Source organism: Leuciscus leuciscus (genome assembly GCF_965113295.1).
Source record: "Leuciscus leuciscus genome assembly, chromosome: 4".
Taxonomy (NCBI): domain Eukaryota; kingdom Metazoa; phylum Chordata; class Actinopteri; order Cypriniformes; family Leuciscidae; genus Leuciscus; species Leuciscus leuciscus.
Genome location: NC_138728.1, coordinates 36716365 through 36738948, shown reverse-complemented (window position 1 = coordinate 36738948; position 22584 = coordinate 36716365). Strand labels below are relative to the sequence as shown.

At 37.7% G+C, this 22584-nt stretch overlaps 1 protein-coding gene across 1 annotated transcript; it reads left to right on the top strand.

Annotated features, from left to right (window-relative positions):
- Positions 1-14710: 14710 nt before the first annotated feature.
- Positions 14711-16215, top strand: LOC309496000 (uncharacterized protein). The gene is made up of 5 exons (XM_082165912.1): positions 14711-14810; positions 15160-15334; positions 15403-15464; positions 15684-15752; positions 15878-16215. Exons 2-5 carry the CDS (start codon positions 15181-15183, stop codon positions 16025-16027), a joined length of 435 nt encoding a protein of 144 aa, XP_082022038.1. The 5' UTR covers positions 14711-14810; positions 15160-15180; the 3' UTR covers positions 16028-16215.
- Positions 16216-22584: the final 6369 nt, after the last annotated feature.

Sequence of the window (22584 nt, the reverse complement as noted above, 5' to 3'; positions counted from 1 at the left end):
TTTATATTATCATTAAACAAGATAAAGGTCACTCCTAAATGTTTGTGTGCATGTGTGTAATAATTAGTCCCTACATTGCCTTATAAGCTACCTTATAATTACCATATACCCGAATATAAGACGACCCCCCCATTTTCCAGACTTATTTTTGGGACAACTTGGTTTTGGGTTTTCAAGAGAATTATTTTTTTTTTTTTCTCTCTCTCTGCGTCTCACGCACGCACCTCTCTCTCTGCGTCTCGTGCGCTCACCTCTCTCTCGCTCTGCATCTCGCTCTCGCTCTCTCTCTCGCTCTCTCTCTCGCTCTCTCTCGGCAAGTTTCAGTTAACAGTAAACGTGCGGCGTTTTAATTCAGTTAAACACAGATATTATGTTGTTTCTCTAATTTTAAATGCATATTGGAAGGGAGAGCTGGTTTTGTCTTAATGGGTCGCTTTTCAGACACTATTTCAGATTAATTCCGTTGTTCTTTCTCCCCTTCCCTTTTGCTGCGGCTGAACGACAGTCTGCAACGCACACTTGGCGTCATTGGATTTCACACACGTGTAAAAGAAAATCTAACTTTCATGCACAAGCTAGTAATCATTACTTTATTTAGGCAGAATAAGTTCGTTGTGGTTTCCAAGCTCGTTAACGTTAGCGGTCTTCCACTGATAGTGGCAGTCAACTACACTGGAACAACGTAACGTTACTATCTAATTCCGCTTCACTCTCGGCTTATTTAACAGCAGCAAAACTGGACATGATAGTCACAAATTTTGTCATGCTTATTTGAGTTAAGAGAACTGATGGGGATGTTCTTTTAATTCAAGCAATGTATGTCTCGTGACCAACTCACCATGAACTCACTTCACCGTTGTTCTCTCTGCCCGACTCTGGCTGGATCAGCAGGTTGCAGGATGTGTGCCGCGTTATACACGAGTGTTGCCAACAGGGACGATGTAGAGTTCCCTCTGGTGGACAAACTATACAACGCCAACACTCATGACATGGTTGAAGGCTTGTTTCGTCCGTTTTTTTTTGTTTTTTTTAAATATTTATTTATCGGCCATTATAAATGCCGATACCGATTGTTTGGAAAATGCCTAATATCGGCCCGCCGATATATCGGTCGGGCTCTACTTCATACATCAAAGCAGTGCATCACATCACTTCATCACTGCAATTCAACACTCAGTGGGAAATACATATATAGATGGCCGTCGCCCATTTTCTGACCTGGCATTCACATCAGGGGGTCCCATAGACAAGAGAGAGGATGGAGATCGATTGGACTACTCACAGTCTCTCACAAACGATCTTACTGTCCAGCGATTTCCTCCTTGGTTGAGTCGGCGTGCTCTTTCTCCCAAACTCACAATGCCGTGCCCGTTTGCCAGCCCCACTTCCTCTTCTCCGCCGCTCACGCTTCCTCCGGGATACCCAGTCCCCAAAAACAACTCCTCTTTGGTCTGTACTCTCTCCTTTTATCCTCCCCTAATGGCAACGTGTCCCAATCGCGGGACTTCAATCCCCTCGTGCACAGCTGCCGGCGATTTTGGCTAATCACCCCATTCGCGGGGATTTTGCGCTAACCCGGAACTAGCCCGGTGTTCCGTTGTTATGGGTCCGGCGGGAGGCAATCTCGGCGAACATTAGTTCCGCCTTGCAAAGGAAAAAGTTGGAATTTCGTCACCTCGTGACAATTCCATATCATACTATTACCTCTCTCAACCATTTGTACATCAAAGCCAAAGGCTGCCATGCGTTGATAGAGTAAACTCTGCGTCTGTGGGCTAGCATGGTTCTTCGCTTGCATGCATGCTTATTGGTAACTCGCATATATCGCCACCTATGGGTTGTTGAATATGTATTATATGTTATGTATGTTTCCCATCTCTTCCAGATACCCAACACTGACTGCACAACCGATTCATTTTAATTGTTAATTAATTTTGTAAATCTAGCCAATTTAGCTAATATTGATATTCTAAGGTAACGCAAGGTATCATTATATAAATGTACCGTTTAAAAAAAACCCTGCGAAACCTGCCAGTATATAAGCAGGGGTTGTGACCACCGCGCGCAGAACCCGGTTTTCATTCTAAGTGGACATCCATATGCTACCAGCATTTCTGAGGTAAAGTACTTTTTACTTAACTGATTTAGGTACATTACTTTTAAACCATACGAACCCCATACAAAGGTAAATGACACTTAAAACTTTGAAGAAAGTAAATAATAAAATCTAATTATAGCATACTAGGCTATAGGCCCCTACTCAGGGTAACCAGATAAATAAGATAAATAACTGCCGCTTTGAAATTTTTTAAATGTCTCAAAATTGATAAACTGTGTTTTCCAGTAAATGTACCACTACTTTTCACATAAACAATGTTTTTTTTTTCCACCGTCCACTAGTTGCTATAATTAAATACCGTTAAATGCCGTTACATCTGTGTGACGTCATTTGCGATAGAGAAAATACGCTCATATTGAAATGAACTTTTTCGTTTCATCAGTCATATGTCTGTGATGTTATCGTTACTTTAAAATAAATAAATTATACAATTATTGTATAATAATTATATTATAATAATTATATTATATTATAATCCATCTAGAGACAGAGCACATTTAGGCCACACCCACACGGGGGAAATTATCAGTCTCCATTGACATTGCATTTTTCCTTGTCATTTTTTACTTCTAACAAAAACATTTTCGGATGTTATTGTAAATATTTACACAACCATTAATAACTTCATGAAAATATTGATTCTTTGTTGTTTTTTTATAGGGTTAACTGACATCTGACTGTCTTAAGTGAATAATAGTCATCACACATCTCTGATTTGCCATGATGCTCATAAATGATCTAATGAAAAACATGTGTAATTTGAACAGTAATGTCTGAATAATGTTTTTGTGTGTCTTTACAGCACCTAAAATACACTCCAACGGCTCTTTTGAGAGCCAAAGTACAAAACATCTTTGGCTTTTTTTCTTGTGAGTATATTTTTTTTTTGACTGAGTGTCAGACACTTTCTTAGTATTTGTATTTAGATCATCAAACAGATACATCATGCAGCAAGTTAGAGTCACCAGTAATGCCTTTACAAATTAAACGGATATACATCTTAGAAAACAATCTAGCATCATTTCTAATTAAAAATGTTCACAATGATCAATAATGAATAAACAATCCATGTCAATTCATACAGTATGCAGTGTCTGACTACTAATGTGTTTTATTTTTTTTTATTTTTTTTATACTTTGTTTATGTGCCATCAGCAGCAGCCCAACTCTCAACGACTGTCAACCCAACTACTCTTTTGGCACTAAGCGTCTTTGGCTTTTTTTCTTGTGAGTAAATTTTTTTGACTGAGTGTCAGACACTTTCTTAGTATTTGTATTTAGTTCAAACAGATACATCATGCAGCAATAATAATGTGTCTTAAGGATTTAAATAACTTTATAATTATATTATATTATTATATTGTTCTTTTTACAGACCGCTTCGTGTTTTGGGCTCATATATACATATTCATTTTTTCATTCAATCAATATTTATGTTTCAAGTCATTTAACAATATGTGGGTAAGATGGCCATAAATTAGCAATAAATCATATTGATGTTTATTTTATTTTATTTACTGATTTTTAAACTTCAAATATTTGCAATAATATTTGAAGTATTATTCAAATATTATTTATTTGTATAATAAATAAATAAAACAAAGTATTATTGAAGTATTAGTATTTGAAGTATTATCCACGATATAATACCGGTTATGAGGAACAAAATCGACAGAGATGGGAGCAAGTAACGCATGTTAAAGTCAAAACAAAAGTCCTTACTATCAAGTCTCAAGTCCCAGTGCACAAAAAAGGCAGCTCCTGCTAAGGATCAAGTCAAGTCACAGTACCTTCCGAGCTTGTGTTTATTTATATTATTTAATGTGCTTATTTTGCTTGCAATTTTGCAAATAAAAGCTTTGTTGTATTCTTCATACAGCACTAAATAAGTGTCTTTATACAAATAAAATGTATATTGTGGGAAATACACTTGTCCCTTCATTTTATGTCTAAACGTCTGGAAACTTGACCAATGTCTTCAATGTTGGGATTTAACAAAGTTAAATATTTAATTATAATCATCACACAACTTTATCCATAAACTTGTTTTATTAAACTGTATTGTCAGTACCCTACATTAAAAATTAATTCAGGCTTTTGTTTGTCATTAAAAATAATGGAGACCGATAAAAAAAAAAAAATATGTTTTACAAGTGATTTCTGATACTTTTGCTCCATCTAATGGACAAAATGAGTACTATAGACTTCACCTCTTTAGAACGGCTAATAGTTTGTAATAATTATAATTCTGAAATGAATAAAACCAAGCAAGTTTCTTAGAATGTACTTGTTCTCCAGTTGTAAAAATTTTAGATGAATAAAAGATGAATAAAATATATTAAATATAAAAAATGAATAATAGATGATTGACAGCATTTCTAATCTAATCTTTTGGATATATATCAGGTACAGTACATGCATGTTTTTTCTCTCAAAAAAAGACAAACAAAAGGAAAAAGGTTTGACATTAAATGCACTAAACTAAACAATATTAACAATTATTTTGATCTCTCTTATTTTTGTTTTTCAGGAGCATTTTCCAAAATCATCATTTTTATCATACTAGATAAACAAATAATTATAAACAACAATTCAAACTTTACAACACATTAGTTAACAACTTGCTTGACTAAAAACAATATGCCTGTACATAAATCTTTATATAACCAAATACATAAATATAATACTGACAATAACACACACATGCCACAATGTCTTATTGGACTAAAAGGAGAAAGACTTTGGCCAGTGTACAAGAGATAGAAAGAGAGATTTTAGATGAATACAAAACACAAACTGAAAACACTGAGGAATCTGTTCATGGTCACAAATGTCAAGACTCTGAAAGTAGAGATCTCACATCTTCTTGTAATATAGTTTCCTCTCTTTTGTCCCCACATGAGAACTCATGTGATCTGGAAAAAAACAGAGGCTGATTTCTTCTGTGATTCTGACAATCTCTCTGATCCTGGTAGTATCCAATCAAATGAATCTGATAGCAGTAGCAACAATTCACTTAATCAGTTGCAAACTAAACTGCAAACATGGGCAGCATCTTTTTTCATCCCTCTAGTAGCTCTAACAGCACTATTGGCAATCCTAAGATCAGAATTTCCTGGTTTGCCCAAGGATGCAAGGACTCTTTTTGGTACACAGACAAAGGTACCCGTAGTAATGATTTGCAATGGTGAATATTACCATTTTGGACTGGTAAATGGCTTGCAAAACATATTAGGTAGGATCTCCAATATTTCTGAAAATGTAAAAACTCTTGCTGTGCAGTTCAATATTGATGGCATCCCCCTGTTTAAAAGCTCCAGAACACAATTTTGGCCAATTCTTGCAACAGTTGACTGTGATAAAACACGATCTCCATTTGTAATTGGTTTGTTCTGTGGCAATAGTAAACCGAGCTCACTCTGGGAGTATTTGAAAGATTTTATTGCAGAATTAAAAGTGGTTTTGCAAGAAGGCATTGTAAAGAATGGTACTCATTTTAAAGTTGTTGTCTCCTCCTTTATTTGCGACGCCCCGGCACGAGCATTCATCAAAAATGTCAAGTCTCACAATGGCTATTTTGGTTGTGACAAATGTTCCCAGACTGGAGTATGGTCTAATAAAATGACATATCCTGAAACGGATGCTCCACTGCGTACTGACATGGATTATGAAATTATGACAAATGAAGAACACCATTTGAAAAATAGTTTAAGCCCTTTACACAAACTAGTAAAAATGGTAACCCAATTCCCGTTAGACTACATGCACACCTGCTGTCTTGGAGTAATGAGGAGATTCATTCAAATGTGGATGAAAGGGAAAAAGCTTAGAACAAGGTTGTCATCACAGCGTATAGCAGAGATTTCTGACAGACTTGTTGCTCGCCATTCTTTTATGCCTCAAGAGTTTGCCAGGAAACCTCGTTCTTTGACAGATGTGGATAGATGGAAGGCCACAGAGTTCCGCCAGTTCATGATATACACTGGTCCCGTTGTTTTAAAAGGATGTGTTGAATCCGCAATTTATGACAACTTTCTTCTCTTTTCTGTTGGCATGTTTCTGCTGCTTAGTCCCGGCCTCTCTGATTCAATGATTGAATTTGCTAAAAAGGCTCTGTTGTCATTTGTAACACATTACATCAGATTGTATGGCACAGATGAAGTAGTTTTCAATGTCCACCAGGTTATCCATCTTGCAGACGAGTATAAAGCATTCGGCCCACTTGATAATATAGTGGCATTTCCATATGAGAATTACCTGGGTGAATTGAAACGATTGGTTAGAAAACCAGATCGTCCTTTACAGCAGGTTGTCAAAAGACTTTCAGAAATGCTTCCAAAAGAATCTCATCAATCTAATGGAGATCTACTTCTGTCATCAAGTTCAAAAGAGCTAAAAAAAGGTGAATTTCTCAGAATTTGTTTTGTCACCCAAACAAGGAGACAGTTGTATCAAAATCGACACAGACATAGCCATAGTTAAGGACATAATCAAACAGAATTAAAGCGTTCATATAGTGTGTCAGAGGTACAAAAAAACACAATCATTTTACACTTATCCATGTGACTCCTCTGCACTTGGATGTTATAGAGTCTCTGTCTTGCAAGAAAAGACTGAAACCGTACCTTTGTCCAGTGTAAAACACAAGTACGTACTTCTTCCTGAAAATGAGAATGGGTTTTTTGCAATACCCCTTCTCCATTGCAGATAGTGTTTGTTCAGCAGAGTCAGCACAGATGTAGTGTCAGGCTTTTGGAAATGATTTTAAATTTAAATAAACATAAAATATTGAGAAAGTGGTAATAAATTGTTCAAAATATATAGGACCATATCCTATAGGGTTAGTTAACCTGAAAATGAAAATTCTATCATCAAATTCTATCAAATTCTATCATCATTTACTCACTCTCATGTTGCTCCAAACCCATACGACTTTCGTTCATCTTCATAACACATATTAAGATATTTTTTTAATGAAATCTGAGAGATTTGGGTCACTCCATTGACAGTCCAGATAACCAAATCTTTCTAGATCCAAAAATGTCATAACATAGATTACAATGCTCAATTCAATTTGTGTTTGTAAAAGTAACTTCAAACACACTAGAACAATCCTCATTGGTGGGTTACGCACAAATACAAGCACTTGGGTGTATGCAATGCACTGTACATGTGTTTTAATCAATGTCTATTATGGCTGAATTAAATCTGTCCATCATATATAGCAATTGTGTCTTTTCAGAAGACTTAGATTAAACCTCTTGATTCATATTGATTCGTTTTTAATATTACGATGACATTTTTGGATCTTGAAAGTTTTGGTTATCTGTACTGTCATTGGAGTGACCAAAATCTCTCAGATTTCATTAAAAAAAAATATCTAAATATGTGTTTCTAAGATGAAAGTGAGTAAATTATGACAGGATTTTCATTTTCGGGTAAACTAACCCTTTGAAAGTTTGTTGAAGTGACATTGTGAGAGAAGGGAATTTCACTCATTTTCTTCCTGCTCATTAAAAAAAAGATACTTAATTTACCACACCCACTCTTTCTGTTATTTTCACTGCATACAAGTAAATACATTGCATTACATTACATACAAATAAATTAATTCATGCCTGACTCTTACTCCACTGTGATTGGTATGGGTAATGCCTAGTTCACACTACATGATTTTAAGCCCGATTTAAGCCCGAATTGCAAGTTAACGAGCTCGCCGACAGGTCGGGCTGTAATCGCGTGCAAATCTGCGGGTGATCCGCGCTCGCCAAACTTTAAGTGTGAAATACTTAACGACGCATCAAAACCCCTCGCTGACACATCGCCGACGCGTCGCCGACGCCAGAAAAATATCTAGCATGCCAAATATCTGGAATTGTCGGCCGACTCGGTAGCCTGTGGTGTCACGTGTCGCGGCGAGCTACAGCCAATGAGAGAGCAAGGCATAGGTTGAGCTCACCGAAAGAAAAATAGCAGCAGCACCAGCATGGCTTCGCGAAAATTGTGGAACCAAGAAATGGAACAAAATTTAATAGAACTGTGGCAGGAGCATAACTGCCTGTACGATATTTCAAACGAGATGTACCACAACCGAGCTGAGAAAGAGAAGAGGTGGACAGAAGTTGCTAATTACAGCAAACCCATGACGCCAAGGCAAAGGTGGCTCCTCAGAGTCATGGATTTTATTAAAAGCTACATTGTTCACCGTCCATGTGAAACCACTGTAAGTTACACAGTCTACACAACAGATTAAATATGTTGTGATAACGTGCACTGAATATTACACAGTGCTGAAAAAAGTTCCACAAACTGTAAGTGCAGATTAAATTAACTCTGTTACACTTTATTTTAACGTGTCATTGTTATTGTATAATTATATATTTAAGTAATATTAATTAACTACATTTACTTAGGGTTAGGGTAGGATTAGGTTTTGGTGAAGGTTTATGTAATTGGACATAATTTAATTACTAAGTACATGTAATGTACAGGTGCTTCCCAATAAATTAGAATATCGTGAAAAAGATCATTCATTTCAGAAATTCAACTTAAAGTGTGCAACTAATATATTATATAGACTCGTTGCATGCAAAGTGATTTATTTCAAGCCTTTATTTGTTATAATTTTGCTGATTATGGCTTACAGCTTGTGAAAAACACAAAATCAAAATCTCAGAAAATATAAATATTACATGAAATCACACAGTAATCCCATGGTCATTGAACCAGGTTTTTGTTATTTTGCCAGTGTGGGCAGGTGCAAATCCTGCTGGAAAATGAACTCAGCATCTCCATAAAGCTTGTCTGCTGAAAGAAGCATAAAGTGCTCTAAATGTCCTGGTAGACAGCTGCGTAGAGTGAACGCAGCCGTCTTCCTGGTTTATGGTGATGCGGAGTTCATTTTCCAGCAGGATTTGCACCTGTCCACACTGCCAAAATAACCAAAACCTGGTTCAATCATAGGGTTAAATGACCATGGGATTACTCTGTAAATACCATACTGTGTGTTTTCATGTAATATTCAAATTTTCTGAGATTTTCATTTTGTGGTTTTCACAAGCTGTAAGCCATAATCATCAAAATTGTAACAAATAAAGGTTTTAAAAAATATCTCACTTTGCATGCAATTAGTCTATATATTAGTTTCACATTTTAAGTTGAATTCCTGAAATAAATGACCTTTTTCAATATATTCTAATTTATTGGGAAGCACCTGTATTTAACAAGGACAATATAAAATAAAGTGTTACCAGTAACTTTCATAATCATCTCTCTTTCAGCTTGGTGCTTCATTCAGCGAGCTGGGTGACGCAGAGGAGCATGATCTTTCGGAATCAAGACCGGACTCACCTTTAGCACCAAGCCCATCATGTACAGCTTTAGTTGAACCATCACATGAAGGAGCTTCACCCACAGCTGTTGAGGAAACTCCTTCGACTGTCTCAACTGATCGGATGGCGGCGCAAAATGTTTTTAGCACCAGGGGAGGGAAACGCAAGAGGATGCCAGAAACGGACGTAGAGCTGCAGAAGCTTGAAGTCCTAAAGAGGATGGCTGCTAAAGTAGATGTTCATCCAACTCCAGATGCATTAACAGCATTTGGGAACCAGGTTGTACTGGAATTGAGGCAAATTCAAGACCCTGGATATTTAGCAAGACTGAAAAAGAACATAATGGTAATGATCTATGACGCTCAGGAGACAGAAAGGAACCGATCCTTGTCTTCACATGCACAAGTCATTTCAACTCAGCCACCGGCACAGTCTCATCCTTGTTTCTCATCAGCTTTGAGTCCTCATCCAACCTTTTTGCAAACACTGCAAGATAATGGCCATTATGAAAGACTGTGAAAAGCTTACATTGTTAGTGTTTCTGTTTATATATTGTTGTGAATGTATTTGTCATTTTTTTGCACTATTGCACTTGTAAACACATTTGAATATACAGTAACAGTCAAAAGTTTGGACACACTTTCCCATTATCTTGGATGTGTATGTCCAAATTTTTGACTGGTACTGTCCATAACTGTCCTCAAAGTCTATGTTGACATTGCACTGTAAAGTAAAAGCACTGGATGGGTTTTGCACAGTAATATACAGTGTATATATTTTTTTTACTTTAATAAACTATTTTTTCAATAAATGTTTGAAAATCAATTTACAGAAACAGCATGTCTGTACATTTTTTTAAAGCCATTGCATCACAAATTTCATAGTGTCTTTAAAGCCTGTCAATACAATACATTTTTACATTTTCTTTATATGTTTAATTGTCTGTTAGCCTTTTAAACACATTTTAAAAAAAAATTGTTTGGAAGCAGCAGTAATGTGCAAAATGTGTTTGAAGTATTCATTTAAAGAATGACAATGTAACATTTATAACAGGTAAATTAAAGATCTTTATTGATTTATAATTTAACAACAAAGGGCAATGCAGAACACACACAATAAAAAGGCTGACAAGATACCTCGACATCTCTACTTTTCTAAATGTGTTGCTCCTGCCAAGAAACGCTACCTGCTGGTGAGACAAAATAGTCTCGCAAAAGATTTCGCTGCATTTTTGCTGTTACTGTTGCATTGCGTGCTCTTCTATGCTCCACTGGCTGAAAAACCCCCATCCCATGATTCCTCCAGACTCCATCAACCATGTTATGGTCAGCATTCTCCCAGTCTGCAAAGGCTGGAGGTGTATATGCCTCGGACCTCCGCTCGCAGAGGAAGTTGTGGATGCACAGGGAGGCCATTGTTATCTTCACCACCTTGTGTGGCTCCAAGCATATGGTCGACCTGAAAACTCTCAACCTGTTGGCAAGAATGCCAAAGGCATTCTCTACCACTCGTCGTGCCCTAGAGAGCCGGTAGTTCAGTACTCTTTGACTGTGCTCCATCTGCCTGAATGGATAGGGCTTCATCAGGTCATGTCTTAAGGGATAAGCGTCATCACCTACAAACATATAGGGCATCAGTATGTCAGAGCTAGGCAAAGGCTCAGGTGGAGGAAAGTTCAGCAGGCCCTGGTCCATTGCTTTGCGCAGGTCAGAGTGTGCAAACAGTCCAGCATCTGACACCCTACCTTGGGTACCCACACTTGCATATATGAACTTGTAGTTCGCATCTACAGCCGCCATCATTAGCACAGAGAACCTGCCCTTGTAGTTGTGGTAAACACTACCACTGTTTTTTGGAGGCTGCACATGAATGTGCTTTCCATCGAGTGCCCCAAGGCAATTTGGAAACTGCCATTTCCTTGCAAAATCCTGCGCTATTGACCGCCATTCTGCCTCTGTTGATGGTGTCTACAACAATAGGGGGGGAAAAAAACAGTGGTTGGGAATTTATTTAAGAATCAGAATGCCTTTATTATCATAGTCACAAGTACAACAAAATTGGATAGCCATCCTTTTGTGGTTCAAAGAGCATATAATTAAAAACATAAAAAAGGTTTAAAAGATAAACTAGGGATAAAATTACACACAGCATATAAATAAAACATAGGTAGATAAAATAATATCTAATAAAGTTAAAAATAAGATCACATTCAAATATAAAAAGTACAGATATACAGATGCAATAAAAAATAAAGTAATACAAGTACAAATACATCATATAAATAAATACACAGAATTTAACAATGACATTGTTTCTGGTCATACTTTGTAGTAAAAAAATATTTTCAAGGTAATTGTACTGTATATTGTAAGTATCCAGAATGTATGTTCTGGATGTTAATATATCACAGCTTGCCGTAACAGCCTACCTTCAGGAAGTCTTCCTTCATAACCTGGTACAGGGCGGCACAGGTCTCCACAACTATCTGTGAGATGGTGCTGGTCCCAACCCTGTACTGGAACCTGAGGGACTTGAATGTTTCACCTGCATGAGACAAAAAGAACAATGATAAAACATACAATTACAGACAATAACATTATATGATGACAGAATTTTCATTTTAAAAGTGAACTTCTCCTTTAAATCACCCTCATGTTGTTTCAAACCTGTATGAATTTCTTTCTTCTGCTGAACGAAGTAAGATATTTAGAAGAATATCAGTAACCAGACAGTTTTTTGGGTCCCATTGACTTCCATAGTAGGAAAAAAATATACTATGGAAGTCAATGGGACCCAAAAACTGTCTGGTTACTGATATTCTTCTAAATATCTTACTTTGTTCAGCAGAAGAAAGAAATTCATACAGGTTTGAAACAACATGAGGGTGATTATTATGATGACAGAATTTTCATTTTAAAAGTGAACTTCTCCTTTAACAATAACTACATCGATTTTTATATAACTTTGATAAGCTGTCACACCAACCTGTTGCTAAGAACCGCAGTGTCAAAGACAGACGCTCTCTAGGTGGTATTGCCAGTCTCATTTTGGTGTCCTTTTTTTTTATGAGGTGTTCGACTTTCCCCAGCAAGAAATCAAACTCGTCTGCGGTCATTCGCAGCATCTCCCTAAACCCACTCTTATCATTCATCTATTTAAAAGACAAATAAAGAAACAAATCAGCTTATCACAATACACAACCCTTGGTATTTGTAAACATTTTTGCCAAACCACAACACGAGCAGGCAGCTGCTTCAATACATGTTTTACTCACCTCCAACTCTCTCTGTAGCACGGACAATCCCTGCTGCCTGCGTGCGCTTATCCAGCTTTTGACCCATATTCTTTTTTTCTCCTTTTTTTTTCTTGGTTCTGAACAGACCATTGCGCAAACAACTTGCACCGCCAATTTTGTCCCGGTGTCCATTTTCAAATAGACGTAATTAACACCTGTTTCGCGATAGTTCCCATCCACCTCTCGCGTGTGTTTTCGTGACAAAACGTGGTTTGGGGACCGGAGAGAGTCGTTGAGTGACAGAGTTGTTGTCAGCTCGTGTAGTGTGTAACCCCCTGTTGCAGATCATTCACGTAGTGTCACGTAGTGTGAACAGCACAACGACTTCAAGACTCCAGAGCAAGTCATGTAGTCTGAACAGCACACCGATCTGCCGACGTTTAAAGTTGTGTAGTGTGAACTAGGCATGAGGGAGATAAACACACAGCAACCCAGAACTAATCACAGCTGGGGTAAACATTTCTCAAATTTCTTATCTTTCCCAGACAATAATGGATAAAGTGAATCAGTATGCATTGATAGAATTTCCTGACAAAAGCACAGATGTTGTCCCAGACAATTGGCTTTTTGAACAAAAGTGCTACTGGCCAAAATACAATCAAGCAAAATTAAAGGTGGCAGTACAGTCGAGGGGGAAAGCCTCAGTGCTTCACAAAGCTTCATTTCACCATCACTAATTAATAGTATCAAACTGTTTTTCTTACCTGTGAAGATAGCTCTTCAGTGAAGGCTGACTAGTGTTCTCGTACAGCCTTTTATCCCTTTTGCAAAGAAAATGACGTTTTAGTCTTTTATTAAATAGGCCTATTATATTTTAAACAAGTTTTTTAACGATGAGTTAAGCTTCTTCTTCTTCGGTCAAAGGGCAAATAACAAAACAAAAAACTCTTCATTACTGCCACCTGGAGCCTGTACCATGATGGTAATTGAACAAACTCGGGGTTACAGGATTGGTTTTGAGTCGAAAAAACCAAACCGATGCAATCAGGCTTTATTGGTACCATGACGCAGCTCATCAACTTTCTCTGTCAACTCAGGCTTTGATCCTTAAGCTATGATTACTCCACGCACGCACATAAAAGAGGTCGACACTGAACAACCAATCGCGTGTATTATATGAAGTCCTTCAGTCAGTTACAAGGATAGCAAATCAAGAAGGACAGGTACAATTTATGTGGGTTCCAGCACATGTAGGGGTGAAAGGGAATGAGCAGGTGGATGAATTGGCAAAGAGGGCTTTAAAGAAGGGAAATATAGAAATGCAAATTAAAATAAGTAAAGCAGAGGTCAAAAGTATCATCTGGGAAAAAACTAACCAAATGTGGCAAGAAAGGTGGGATAGCGAGGAGAAAGCAAGGCATTTATATCAAATTCAAAAGAGTGTAAAAATAACTAGGTTAGGTGGTGGGCACAGGAGAGAGGACACTGTAATGACAAGGTTAAGGCTGGGGCACGGTGCTCTAAACAAATCACTGAAAATGATAGGAAAACACGAGACAGGCTTGTGTGAGTGGTGTCAAGAAGAGGAGTCAGTGGAGCACATAATTATAAGATGTATGAGGTACAGAGAGTGAAAATGAGGAATAATTTGAGGGAATTATGGGTGCAGGAATTAACATTAAAAGGATTGTTGAGCATAGGTGACAGAGCACAGGTTAGAATATTGTTAACTTTCTTAAGGGAAACTGGTTTGTTTAATAGGATATGAGGATAAACAGGGATATGGGAAAGTGTGTTGGGTAATGAATGAATGTGTGTGTGTGTGTGTGTGTGTGTGTTATAAGATTATTATTATTTTCTTTTATTTCTTTTGTGTCTTTTTATGTGGAAACTAGATTGTAAGCCTATTGTCTGATTCACACTCCGGAGCAGAAGGTGGCGGTAATGCACCAAAAGCTGGTTGCCAACCGCCGTTAAAAACAAAAAAGAACAACTAATCGCGTTCGATATGGATAGAGTGAGAGCTATATATTTTTCCGCGCAGGAGCAAAAGATTATTCTTCAGAAATACGAAGAATATAGAAGTGTTTTTTAAGCACGCAGTAACACTGTATCTGCTGCCAAAGTAAGAGAACAATCTTGGAGGAAGATTACTGATTGCGTTAATGCGTAGGCTAAGTTAAACAATTAATGTAAATTTATGTAGGCTAATCAAATGAAAATGTGTGTATTCGTGTTGATACATGCATACATACGTGTGTGTGTCTGTGTGTAGATGTATGTAAAATGTGAATGTATAGGCTATTACATCCTAAGAAAGATTGATAGTCATTGATTTTTAGATGCAACCCCAACTTCAAACGGTCTTGGCAGCAGATCAAGACAAAATATAAAAATATAATTCAAAGTGGTGAGTATTTACCACAACCTTTTATTATTTTTGTAAATATTTAATCACAAACACTTGTTTGCAGCAAACAGAAAAAAATTGTGAAATGAGAAAAACTGGGGGAGGGCCACCTCCTCAAGATTACTCTGTGGCGGAGGAGTTGGCACTGAGTAACAATAAGGGGCGGCCGATTATGGATGGGATTGCAAGTGCTGTACAGTCTGACCCTGGTGCTGGCTCCTCTAAGCAAGTGACACTGGGTATGTGTGTGCAATGCATTACTAATGTTTAAAAAAAAAAGTTAAATATGGCTGACTCTATTCTGTAGTAGATGGAAATACAGTGTCCCTGTTGAAGCCAGCACACATGCACACAGTCTCCCACACAGAGGTCAGTATGCAGCAGACAGAACACAATGAACATAAACTACTTTATAACAGTTATGCTTTACATTGGCCTTTTATTTATTAGGGTGAACCAAATGATGAAGACACTCTGTCTGTGTGTTCTGAGACAGTTGCTGAGGTGAATGCACTGGGCTTTTTATTATGGCACACATTTGAATGTCATAATTAAGTGACTGGTCCTTACAGATCTCTTTTATTGTAGGATTTTTCACAACCTGCCCCAGAAACTGAAGCCTCTACCTCAATGGGCTATAGAAGGAATGTGAACAAGGTAATGCTTTAAACCCTTGACATAAATTACAGTCAGTCCTATGTTTATAGAAATTCATGCCACTTTTTGTGATTTGATCAACCTCCAGAAAACGTGTAATGATTGTTTGTGGTGGAATGTTTCAGGTGGAAACAGACTCAGTCAGGGCCCTTTACAAAAGGAGTCTAGAACTAGACTGCACACTGAAGGAGCTGGACTGCGAGCTGAGGAGGCTCAAAATTAAAAAAATTAAATTGGAGATCAAACAGCTGGAAAAAACAGATCTCAGTATGTGAACTTTTTTTTTTTAAAACAAGTAACCCTTTAGTATGAACACTATGAATGTTTATTAATGTAATTTTTCTTGCTCTTTTTCTTCCTCCCTAGCCACATGACCAATAAAACAGTTTGAGACCTATCTGCAGTGTCAGTGTGCTTTTATTAAGTAAAATATTGTGTTGTGATTGCATCTCTGACAGCTGCGCCAGCTGGGTGGTCAAGTGTGATGTGGTCAATTTCATCAGGGAGAAGCTAGTTTTGTGGTGGTACTCGCTCCTATTGTCACGTTTTCCCTGGCCCTGTCACGTGCTACATTTCCCAGCATCCCCCTGGATCCACACCTGCACTCACTTCCCTCATCACCGCAGCTGAACCCCATCTCCTCATCACCAGCCTTTATATTCAGCTCCCTCACATGCACTCACTGCCGGGTATTAATGTGACTTGATGTTATGTTCTGGGTCTAGTTTGGTTATCTGTCACTGGTTCCAAAGGTCATTGGCGAGAGATTCCATGTTTCCTCACTCGAGATGATTCCAGTGTCTACGGTGATCCAGTGTCTACCGAGTCTGCATCTATGTTCCATGTATCTGTGAGTCTTCATTCAAGTTCAGTGCATCTACGTGACTACATCTAAGTTTCAAGGATCTACGGAGACTGAGACTGTTATCTACGGAGACTAAGACATTTCCTGAGTTCGAGTATTCAAAGAGACTTTAAGTTCATTGCCTTTGAGTTTGATCTTCAGTTGCTTCCAGGGATTCTTGGGGTTGCACACGTGTATAAATAAAGTCTAAGTTTAAATGGTATTCTGGTCTCCTGTCCTGGTATATCGTGACACCTTTCTGATAATGGCTATATTATGCAGAATGGCACATGCAGCCACTATCTGTGATGCCCGTGCTGGTGACACTCTTAAACGCCTAAGGCAGTTGAAACGTGCCTTTAGGATACCAAAAGTCATCTCGATCTTGAACCTGGTTTTACTGAGGGCCACATCGAAGCGGTTTTGTGGCCCTGTCTGAGGGTCAGGATAGGGGGTTAGCAAAAACCTCTGGCATGCATAACCTCTATCTCCTACCAACAGGCCATCAAAAAGCCCTGTCGTAGAACAGAAAAGGGGAAAATTGTGTAAGTTTTGCTATTCAAATTAAAACTTTAAAGTGTACTGTACCAAATTTAACTTGCCTTCCTCAAAGCGCTGACACAAAATAGACTCACGGAAAATTCGTGAGTCATGCACTGAGCCAGGCCATTTGGCATTCAAACTTGTGATCATGCATTCATGATCACAAGTCATATGCAAGATGAAATGTACAGTAAATAATTGTCCTATCTGTTAGTTACTATTAATTTAAAGATTGATCTCAATGCAAATAAAATTTCACATAGGCTATATAGTAGCCCTACCTGAACATTAAGGCTGTGAAAGGACTTTCTGTTCACAAAATGAAGTTTTATGTAACAAAGTTCGGGAGGAGCATGTTCAGGTAATCATCCAATCAGCACAAGAAGAAGCCAGTATAAATAAAGCCTTCTCTTACCTCCCGTCTCATGATCTCATTTCTCAGCATCCCGCCGCCTCCCCATCACCTCACTTTCGGCTGGGTCTACTCATAGATACCTACGAGCTATACATTCATAGGGGGGAGTACTCTGGGGTCGGGCCGAATTCCGAGCTCGGAGCCCTCCCCCCGGACAGCAAGCCAAATACGCATTATAATATTACATCAGATTTCATTAATATGTGAACTCGTGAAATCTGCCTCATGTTCTCCGAGAGCTGTGGAGATTGCAACATGTGTGCAGTCTATTGCTCCTATGACTCTATGGAATCCTATCATAGGAATTAAAAATATATATTTAAAATCATTCTTAACAGGTAGCTACTGCAGACTAGCCTGGCAAGCCAGACCTACATCAAGATGTTAGGTCTGGCAACTCACCATAGACACGGCTCAATCCGAGGGGCGGGATAAACGGCTGTCTTTCAAATTCCCTCTGCACGCAATAGGACAGCTCTTCAACCAACCAGAGCGTTTTCCCACCAGTGGAGCTAACGCCAGTTGATAGATTCAACTTTTGAACCTGGCCGGCAAAAGTACGAACACATCTTCCTTTTTAAGAATGACTTAAGTGCCGTTCTTTGCTCTTTTCTCAAAGAAAAGCTTAACTCCAAGTCCTCCAGAGTCGCAGCCAAAGCCGATTCGAAAGACTATTCTCCAGCAGCAGCCGCCATTCTTTGTTTTCAAATAGCAGGAAACCGTCGCAACTCTGTCGTCATTATGTTAAGCCCGCCCCGCCTACTCTATACACAACGTGATTGGCCTGACCCAATTTAGGTTTTTCCAGCACGAAAGTCAACGGAGAGTTGCTAGACTACCCTGGCTGCAAAATACATTTTGCTGCCGCTAGGGTGCGTCTAGATTTCTAGGCTAACTGCAGACTATTGTATAATAGATTTCTAAGTGTGAAATATGCTTTTTTGAAGAAGAAAAAAGAACAAATTAAAGTGTGAAAGGTTAAATTTGTTCATGTGATGTCACCCTATCAAGATATCTTACTGGCAATTTTATAAAAGCCCTCTTTTATGGACATGGTCGATAAATGTCCAGGGAACACAATGAAGCTATTTATGTACTCCTGCAGAGCGAGGACCACCTTGCGAAATGTTCGACAGACCGCGTTTTTCCCTAGATTCTCTGCATCATGACCGCATACAAGTATGTACCACTTGCAAAAAATTGCTTATGTTTAAAAATGGAATAATGTATACATTAAAGGGATAGTTCACTTTGAAATTACGTTTTTGGTATGTTTTAGCTTACCTCAAGGGCATCCAAGATGTAGGTGTCTTTGTTTCCGCAGTAGTTTCAATTTTGATATTTTTAGGTCAAACCGTTCTTGTCTGTCAGTCATATAATGCAGGTCTATGGTCACCACCTCAAAGAGCATGCACAGAGAAGTCCAAATTAAACAATTCCCCATCGTAAGTACACATTGATGGCCTAAGACACGAAACGAGCGGTTTGTGTGAGAAAACAAACAGTATTTATATCGTTTATAAATCGTTTATATCGCAGACTAAGCCAGAACGCGTGCACACGTTACACACCAGGAAGCGCGCGCGCCCTCAGATCACTTGGACGTGGTTGTGTACACGGAAACGCATAGACCTAGCATGAATATAACATCTTCTCAGAGATTCTCTCCTGACATAAGAATAAAGATTTTTCTTGGCAAGATAATTAGTGTCCGGTCCTGTGAATCAAATAATAGCGGGGAAAGGTCAACAATTACAAATCACAAATACATTTTTTTTATATAAATAATTATAAAACCTTATATGTAGAAACTAATAACAAACACAAATGCATTAAATTAAAAGTTTTAGGAGAATGTCGGATATGTTCATGAATGAATGAAAGAATGAAGACACATTTAGTAAAACAGATGTACATTAGGTTTTAATACCAACAGTCAAACCAAACTTTATTCAGACGCCTTCAACATTTCTCACATTATCACGCAATAGTATAAGAAAATGGTAATAAAATATAAGAAGATCTTAGAGTTATCAGATCAGTTGATATTTCACTGGTTTCGTCCATCCTTCTGACAGACTGTCTCTCAAATTAATTATGTTGAATATCTGTCAGATGTTAAATTGAATGACACAATTAGATATTACCAATTTAGGTCAATAAAATACCAAGCAATGCTTCATTTTCTGGGTATTCTGGAATTTTGGGGTAAAATGTCAGAGTTTACTTTATTTTGTTATCCTCACTTACATAAATTAACTATAGTGTCCGGCACCCACTAGTAAAAAAAATAATATCTGGTGTCTGAAAAACTTTTGGTTTGACTGTAACTCAAAACACAACAATGCAACTGTTAAAATACACACCGATCAGGAATATTATTACCACATTCCTAATATTGAGCCAAAACAGCCCTGATATTTAACTTCACACTTATTTTACAGTGCAGTTCACGTCGAGCTTTATCTCTGACGGACCGATGAAGGTGTTGTGAGCCTCGCTTGGTTTCTTGCTTCGGCATCCTGTGTTGAACTGCATCATATCGCCAGGATTATAATCCTCAGATATATATATATATCAGTGGCGGCTGCTGGTCTTTCAAAGAGGGGAAGCTCATTTTCGGCCTACATCATAAAAATTATTTATTTATTTATACGTAAATTCTACGTTCCTTTTCAAGAAAATGCTCTGTGAAAAATGAATGTAATAATATAATAAAGGTATAAATAATAAAGTATAATAATAATGCTACTAATAATAAGATATATTTTTTAATTATTTTAATAATTATTTTTGAATTATTACTAATAATAATAATATAAAAAATATAATAAGTAATAATATAATAAAGGTATAAATGTATAATTGTGTGAAATGTATTATGAAAATTGGCTAGCAATTTCGACAAGCAAATACCAAGAAATAGGTTGCAGCAGTTTGTCTTTGAAAAATCTGTGATGGGACTGAGCCGAACAGCTTCAACATCAGCGACTTTTTATTGTATGAAATCGCTGTCAATCAAAAGGAGACGCAGCCTTTCAACAGACCCTCCAATCATCACGCAGAAGCCCGGAGTCCAGGCTAGCCCATTCCTCATTCACCCCAGAGACGCTGAGCTTCCATGGGCGGGACATAATCGCAGCATTTATCCAATGACCGTCTAGTTTCGAAGCGCTGAAAAAAACAGTTCGAAGCAGCCTCACTGAAGTCAATGGAAGCTGGGCTTCAACAGGGAAATGCACTGTGACGCTACGGGAATGTATGAGAAGGAAATCGAGTCAGCCGACCTATGTAACTGATTCTGAACGAACTCGTCTTTGAGATGAATGTTTTCTAACGAATTTTTAGTCAATAAAATGTTAATACAATAGTACATATTTGATCATTCATTTTTTGACAGTATAGGGGAAGCCGAGCTTCCCTTGCAGTCTTAAAGAAATCGCCACTGATATATATATATATATATATATATATATATATATATATAGAAGTACAACACCGCGTGTTTGAAACAGAAAAAGAAGTGAATCCGTCTCTTCATTCACACAAAACACACTCAGACACAGAAGATATCATATAGCAACGTCCTTTTTCTTGCTCGTTAAACTGTGGACTCGATGTCCTGACAGGCTAGAGTTTGTGCAACCTCCACAAACACAATTATTTACCATGACGATGATAAATCGAAATACAATAACTACCGAAAACACACTGAATCAAGACCGCTCTCACTGAACACCAACCGAACCGAGTCTGAGTCTGCACTGAGCGAACAGGCCACCAAACGACGACTCCTCCTGACGTAATATGACGCGATTATTTAAAAAATCGTTTTTTAAAACGATCAAGGAAACCAAGCTTTATTGGCCTCTGGATGCTGGTATTTAAACACATTTTCCCCCAAATAAATAAATAAATAATGTACATATAAGCAAGTGAATGTTTAGATTACACAGTTTTAACCAGTTGTGTTAATAAACTGATGAAATTAAACTAGCTTTTTTTTGTCCATGCTATTAGGACTTAATTTTTCTGCTCAGATTTAAACAAGTTGGATGCCATTACTTGTTTAAGTAAGAAACAACTAGAAATGTAACTAGTTTTATAAAAGTCATTTATTGTATTTATAATAAACTATGGTACACATTAGAATGAATTGATTTTCCCTCTTTTGTTTTTAGTACATAGTTGTTGTCTGACTGCTTTTAATGTGTATAAATCTATATTTCCCTCTGTTTCGGGTGTACGCTGAATTTTAATGCATTATGAACCAGAACCTTCCAGAACATGACGCAGAACTCGACCACCAAAGACTGGAAAAACTTCTGATGCACTTTATAGGATTTTTCTGATTCATGATATAATGGTATTTTAGTCTTGGTCGTTCAAGGCTGTTGAGTGGTTTAACTGAAACCCTACAAGTAGAAGCTTCATATGAAAAATGTAATGATTTTCCATTGTGATTATTTTGTGATCTGAAGAGCTGTGTTCAACGGTTAATGCCCAAGTATAGAAATAAATCTCAGTCTCCATGTGTCTTATTATTTTTTGTGAACATGTGTTCTCATCAAATGTGACACCATGTTTACCCATACAGAACAATGGCGGTTCTAGAGGGGGGCCAGTGCCCCTGTGACAACAAGCTTGGACCCCCTTGTGGCCCCCCTAAATGTGGAGTGTGAAATAATTTTTACAAAACTATTTTTTGCTATCGTTGTTTTTCACATGATCCGTTATTAGACAGTGGCAACACGGAACACAAATGTAACCCTAGAGGGACTGCTTAAATTGGATCTGCAGGTTTTTTTCTATTCAGAAGTTGGTGGACGTTTTGCGCGAATATTATAGTTAAAGCAAAGAAGGAAATATAGAGGTGAGTAAAGTTGTTAATATGTTGTATTTGTATTAAATGCATTACAGAAGTGTAACGTTAGATCAGCTAATCTTAACCTGGCCGTTTGTTAGTTTGTGGCAGTTTGAAAAAGGATCAAATTATGATCAACAAAGTCAAGTCAAGTCAAGTTTATTTG

What these genes read in the sequence shown, in the direction of transcription:
- LOC309496000 (XM_082165912.1), top strand. Translation starts at nt 15,181, where the DNA reads ATGAGAAAAACTGGGGGAGGGCCACCTCCTCAAGATTACTCTGTGGCG. An exon ending in ACACAGTCTCCCACACAGAG is followed by an intron (nt 15,465 to 15,683) that starts GTCAGTATGCAG and finishes CTTTTATTGTAG; the next exon opens with GATTTTTCACAACCTGCCCC. An exon ending in ATAGAAGGAATGTGAACAAG is followed by an intron (nt 15,753 to 15,877) that starts GTAATGCTTTAA and finishes GGAATGTTTCAG; the next exon opens with GTGGAAACAGACTCAGTCAG.